General features: G+C 34.2%; 1 protein-coding gene across 1 annotated transcript in view; it reads left to right on the forward strand.

Moving 5' to 3' along the window:
* The window catches only part of LOC111086060 (GTP-binding protein REM 1-like), a 13,268-nt gene extending 9,977 nt beyond the window's left edge, over positions 1–3,291 (forward strand). Inside the window, exon 4 of the mRNA XM_022387462.1 lies at positions 2,175–3,291. Within this exon, the coding sequence (XP_022243170.1) occupies positions 2,175–2,452 (278 nt within the window). The 3' untranslated portion in view covers positions 2,453–3,291. The remainder of the gene's footprint in view (positions 1–2,174) is intronic.
* Positions 3,292–6,934: the final 3,643 nt, after the last annotated feature.

Raw genomic sequence — 6,934 nt, forward strand, 5'->3', positions numbered from 1 at the left:
AATATGACTGAAAAAATTAATTTTTTTCTGAAAAGGTGGTGTCTATTTACTTGTGACCATGCTGTGTACGTACCTACAAGAAGAATTAGCTGATGAGGCAATCTAACAAATAAAGTGTGTTTGTATGTTTTTATTATAGCAAAGTCAAATCAAGCTATCTGCTGTGCCCATCGAGGGGAATCGAAATCCCAATTTTAGCGTTGTAAATCCGAAAACATACTGCTGTCCCACCGGGGGCCTGACAAATGAAAATCACGTTATTTATTTGAAAGAAAGAGAGATGATGTACAATTAACAAGTGCGCAAGTACATCATGTTTAAAATGATAATAAAATTAGTTTTTGCTGTTTATTTAAGCTAATCGTTATAAACTTTTAGAAAACAACTTAAATAATTCTTACAATTGTTTATTCTTATATAGTTATAGCGCAGCTGCTTATGGTATTTAACGTTTTCTACGTAGTCTACATTCTTCTGATGAAGCAATATCATTTTTTGGCTTCTGTTGACACTTAATAATTGCAAGTCCGAAGACGTATTGCTACTGTCATGTTTTGTAGGCAGTATTCTTTACAGTAGGTGTCTGTGACTTGCTGGCGATAAATTTCAACAATAAACAAACAATACAGTCCACATGATATATAATGATATATTAAAACAAGTCAAAAGTATATACAAATGTTCGTTACACTGTTGGTTATCATAGCTGTGTCAAGAGCTTTAAATAGTTTACTATATAGAAACATACATATTTATGCAAATTTAAGTCTAGCTCTCCCGCACTTTATGTAAATAGCCATGCAATTGCTTATGCTATATTTTACGCAAAATTGCTTCCGGATTTAATCTTATAGCACTTATCTTTTATAAATTTTCTGGGGGGGGGGGCATGCAACAGACCTCCATAGTATTAGCATGTTTTGCATGCTGACTGTGCTTCGCACTATATGTGTTGGCTTTTGATCTAACAAATTAGAACCCCTTTCAAACATTCTGTGTACGAGCCTGAGCAGTAATAGCTTTAACTAGTTACGCGCTAAACAGAAATTAAGGTTCTGCCCCTGCTCATATTAGAGACCGATTTATTATTTGAGCCTACTATGTGTTGAAAATCAAGCGGACCTAATAAGTTCTTTGTTTCAGCGAAGGGCCTCATTAGTAGAAACGCGTAACACATAGTGTGTTGTTTAAATTCCAATGTACACGCGTCTTACTAGAAATCATTACAGGGCCAGTACAAAAGAATTGTGACTAAAACTAATATTAGTTTTATTGTGATGTAATATTCCATAAGTTACGGATCAGCGGTCAACTTTATGTGTTATACATTACAATGCGTAAACTATCACGTGAAGTTGGTTTAATTTAGTATTTAAAGCAAAAAAAAGTGAAAAAGCGCCTATTTCATCCCCACTTTTATAAAGCGATTTGTAGATGTTTGCGTAGATTATACGGGACATGAAAAATCTACATTTTGCTAACCTGAGATATAATTTTCACACTGATTGTTTTAACACGCCGTTTTTCCCCACACCACTAACTTATATGTTTGCATAGACTTCGCCTGCAATGTACATCATTGTCCCACACTTTTGTGTTCTTTTACGCTATTGCCCTCGATAATGTGCAACTTGTGCATGGCACACAGCCTTTCTCATCTCTGTAGGAAGCATCTAAATGATGATTTTTATAGATTTAAAAGCAGTTGCTAACTGCAGCATTTTTTTTTAAATTGCAGTTGTTAGGAGTTAGGTGGTGACAATTTTACTCCATATTGGGAGTCCGTTTTATCCAACCTTATAGGTAAAATGGCCTCAACCACAAAAAGTAATTTTTAAAAATATATAAATAAGGATTATGTCCAGTCTTCGTTTTAACGAGAAATTACATACATAATAAATCAGAGTTCATTTTAAAACCTTTTGCTTTTTCATGACATTCTTATCAATTGGTGAAAACTGCATTTAAAGTTAAGGTGGCCGTCTTACCCCACTTTCTCCAATATTTCCTGTATAACTATAAATGAATTACGATCTCCAAGATGAAAAATCTAATATTTTGTACCAAAACTTAAATAATAATATTTTCAATAGCGGTGGGGGGAAAGGTGGAATGTCGATATTTTTTCATGGTATTCAATAATTTATATATATATATACTTTTTATTTTCGTAGAGGGCCGAGCTTTAGCAAACGATCATACTTGGAAGTTTATTGAGACATCAACTGGAATAAATCACCATGTTGACGAACTCCTGGTAGGAATCTTAAGCCAGATACGACTGAAATGCCAACATCGGGAGAGACTAAAGAAACAACGAGAATCAGATACCTTAATGGTCCCAGGATTTTTCTCATTCTGTTCCACGTCTAAAACGAAAGTTTTTGTGAAGAGAATTTTGGAGAAGGCTGTCCTAAAGTCCAGATCTTGCGATAATCTTCACGTTTTGTGATAAACATTTAAATAAAAAAAGCAAGGAAATGTAAAATATTTTGAGACTTAAAGTGTTTGGGAGTGGAAAATATCAACAAGAACCTGTCTATTACAAACCTAATGCCCAAGAGACTCAGGATATGTTTCCTTTAGCTGTGTGAGAATAATAATTTTACTGATTGTTGATAGTTTTCAAAATGTGCAATCACATTCTTTAAAGACCTTAAAATCGCCTTCCACTTTACACATGTATTATTGCCTTCTTGGGTTACTTGAGAAATTGGCTTGGGTCTTGTTCTGAATGTATATGTAATGTATCTTAACCAGTTTTGTCTATTATATATATATAACACTTTGTAATTTTGATCTAGCATTTCAGTTTTTAGTTTGTTGGATTTCGCACAAAGCTCTCGAGCCTTATCTGCGCAAGTCATCCCTAATTCAGAAGTGATAGGCATAGATTAGAAGGAAGGCAGCTGGTCAACACTACCCACCGCCAACTCTTTGGCTATCCTTTCTTTACCAACGAAAAGTGTAATTGACCGTCATATTACAACTCCCCTGCCGCTGAAAAGGCGAGCATGTTTGATGATGGGATTCGAAGCTACGAGTCGACTGCCCTAACCACAATGCCAGACGTAGCATTTGAGAGACGTTATTATTGAGCTACTACTGAGTACGAAGTTAGCAAGTTTAAACCTAAAAAGCCAACAGAAAGAGAATTAACCAACTCATTTCATATCTGCCAGTGCCATGTTAATTGTATGTTTTAAACATATGATAATTCCTCTGTATATAAACATTGTAAATAAAGAATTACCAAGTATATAATAAAATGATGAGAATAAAATTATGACTGTGTACGTTTTACGACAAACAAAGCTTTTCCAGGTTAAAAAATAAATACTTTCTAATCCGTACCAGTTTCGTATAATCTGTTTTAGTGATAGATGGTAAATAAATTGACTTTTGCGATTGTTGTGTTCTCAATCAGTTGTTACCTGATAGAAGTACTCCCTATGGGGTTTTATAAAAATGATATTATACATCGTTCTTTACAATCCATGACAAACAAAAATATTTGATCTAACCTTGTTTTTTAACTGGATCTAGAATTCATATTTATCTACCCCCCACTCATCCGATTTTGTGACGTCATCGCACATTGGACAACCAAAAAAAATACACACACTCAAAAACATGACAACTGTAGTTTTTACCCCATCTACTTCATCTAGCTAGATCGACAGTGTCACGTGAGGAAAATATTCTGTACATAACGTCAATGTATTGTTTTTTATAAAATGGTCTTTGTTTTTTACCTGCAGTTTCATATACATCATAATTTAAAGTGGACTATACGATTGGTTAATAACATGCTTAGCGTGCTGATCACAGCTTTCTTTTTCGTGTGTTTTTGTAAAAGCGTGTTATTAAGTAATATATTATCCGCGTTTTGTCTGCGTGATGGCTGTATTTCAGTGTATATTGTTATTTGAGCGATGTAGCCTGATTTAATGAAACGTTCTAGGCAGTTTTGAGTTCGTGGAAAAGAACCCGAAATAAAAATCATCGATTTTATTCCATTCTCAGCATTATGGTTACTATAACAAAATTGGGAACGGATGACAGTAAACAGTCATATATCAAAATATTTCTCAAACACAAGAATGACTTTGTAATCTTTGAAAATTTCTTTCAGTCAAAATGTTGATTACACGAAAAAAAACAAGACAAAAAATCTAGCTTACATGAAAAAGTAACAGTAAAAAACTAGATTAGAAGAAAAAAAATCTAGTTTATACGAAAAATAGTTAGACGAAAAAAACCTACTTTACGAGAAAAAAACAGTAAGACGGAAAACAAAATTGAGTACAAATAAAAAGTCAGTGTGTCAAAGGATAACATTAGCTTCCTTTAATGCTATGTCCTGACAGAAGCTCAGTACAAAAACACTGGCTTGAAACTAGCATTTGGAGGCGGAATTTAGTTATTTGGCATCTTGGGGCTGTTACGAAAGTTCGTGTGACATCGTGGGGCTGTTACGAAAGTTCATGTGGCATCCTGGGGATCTTACGAAAGTTAATGTGACATCGTGGATCTGTTACTAAAGTTCATGTGGCATCCTGGGGCTGTCACGAAATTTCATGTGACATCGTGGGCTGTTACGAAAGTTCATGTGGCATCCTGGGGTTGTTCGAAATTTCATGTGGCATCCTGGGGCTGTTACGAAAGTTCATGTGGCATCCTGGGGCTGTTGCGAAAGTTCATGTGGCATCCTGGGGTTGTTACGACAGTTCCAGAAACTAAATGTGAGTCGGCAACAATCAATTTATTATGAAGCATACAGTACACAACCTGCGCTGTGCTCATCGCAAGTATTGAACTCCGAATGTTAGCATTATAAATCCTCAATCTTACTATTGAGCCACCAGACGACCATTCAGAGAGAGCTACTGGCGCTACTTGGCTACTGTGAAAATAATAACAATTTGTAAAACGTGTGTAAAGTTTTACGCTTGTTACATTATGAAATATGGCATGTCAAATCATTAAATAAATATACAGAATACGTTCGTTTCACTTCTGTGAAGCTAATAGCGAGAAGTCGCTTAATCACAGCACAGTTTTGTGAAAATCGGTTTCATAGTTTCTTAAGTCGCCCTTGAACTTTAAATTAAAGGCTTACAAAAAATTTACACTATAATAACCATAAATTCCTCTAGTTAAGATGCCATAAGATACGAAGCTCCTTTGAACATACTGTCTGCAGGATTGTTGTGGACGTGCTGACGAAATACTCGCGAATCATAAACATTTGAGCTCGTTTTTTGACAATAAGAAATAATATGATTTAGAATCACTCTTTTTTGTCGCGATAAACCAATATATCGTCCACAATTTTACTAATAGAATACGGAACATTCTTGTTTATAGTAACTTGTTATTAAACTGTATATTGTAGGAGTCTTTCCACACTTTAACTAGTACGAATAAATCTAACCTTTAAAGTCACATTTGGAAGTTTAGTTGAAGAACTCTGGAAGCATTAATCTTTTCTTCTTTCTTTCTTTTTTTTTTGCAATTTATGACCAAAATCACAGAATAATGAAAAAGGTGTGATTAATCTCTTGAAAGACTTACATAGGAATGTAGCAGAAAGTAAACATTACGGTTTACAGCTTTTTTTTTCACGAGAACATTGCCTATTTTAACCAAATTGACTTAACATGTTTATTTCCCTATACAAACATTGATGTCAAGAACACTGATCTCACTGCTTTTCCTTTATTTGGTTAACCGCTTGCATTTGACGTTTACCGTTCACTGACAATTTATCTGTTGGACGTAATAACTCGGAAGAAGAGTGAGAAAGGACTGTTCTTGTCGTTCGTGATCACGCAACTCTCTCTGGCTGACTTCAAAGCATAAACTAATTCTAGTAAATGACCTTGTCTCTAACACGAGTGCATTGACAGACGCAAGGAACGAGACAGAATATTGGAAAAAAATAAACGATATGTTGAGTTACATAAAACGTGTATATATATTTGTGTGTGTGTGTGAAAGTCACTACAACTGAAAGTCACTACAACATAAAACGTGTATATATATCTGTGTGTGTGTGTGAAAGTCATTATAACTGAAAAGTAACATCATTCAGAGTTACAAGCATAAAACGTGTATATATATCTGTGTGTGTGTGTGAAAGTCACTACAACTGAAAAGTAACATCATTCAAACATAAAACGTGTATATATATTTGTGTGTGTGTGTGAAAGTCACTACAACTGAAAAGTAACATCATTCAAACATAAAACGTGTATATATATTTGTGTGTGTGTGTGAAAGTCACTACAACTGAAAAGTAACATCATTCAAAATTATGCAAGTTAGCTGGGAAGTGAACCTGGAACATTAAAGATAGATAATATAATGTGTTTATTCTTGTGAGGTTGATGAACATCTTAGAAAACAGAATCTGTTACTATGGAAACATCATTTTTTAAACAAGATTCAACTAGTTTTAATTAAGTTCGAATATTGAAAGCAAGAGAAGTCTTGTCCATTACAGAACTAACACGTTTAAAGTGAAATAAAACTAGTCAAAAGAACAGCGTTGCGTCGAAGAAGTAATTTCATATTGTATTAAGCAGAAAAAAGTACAAAACTCGCCAACTTAACGGTGTTCTATAGGTATGGGTCATCAAAACGGTCAATTAATTTAATTTCTGTGTGTGAGTATTCATAAGTCAATAACATTCTTACTAACATTTTGATTCTCTTCTCTGTATTAGGCCCTTATTGGTTTCAATATCATATAATATTTCTATACGGTACTTTAGGAACTTTTATTTTCTAATCGAGAGACAGAGAGAAAAATATATTCGTCCAGATAGACGAGTGGGAAAATGGTGAAAACACTCGTAAAGATCGAGTATACGAGATAAATATAGGCTTAAGAAACATGCGACATCTATAATGTACGAGATAAATATAG

The sequence above is a fragment of the Limulus polyphemus genome, unplaced genomic scaffold (assembly GCF_000517525.1).
Source record: "Limulus polyphemus unplaced genomic scaffold, Limulus_polyphemus-2.1.2 Scaffold816, whole genome shotgun sequence".
Lineage (NCBI taxonomy): Eukaryota > Metazoa > Arthropoda > Merostomata > Xiphosura > Limulidae > Limulus > Limulus polyphemus.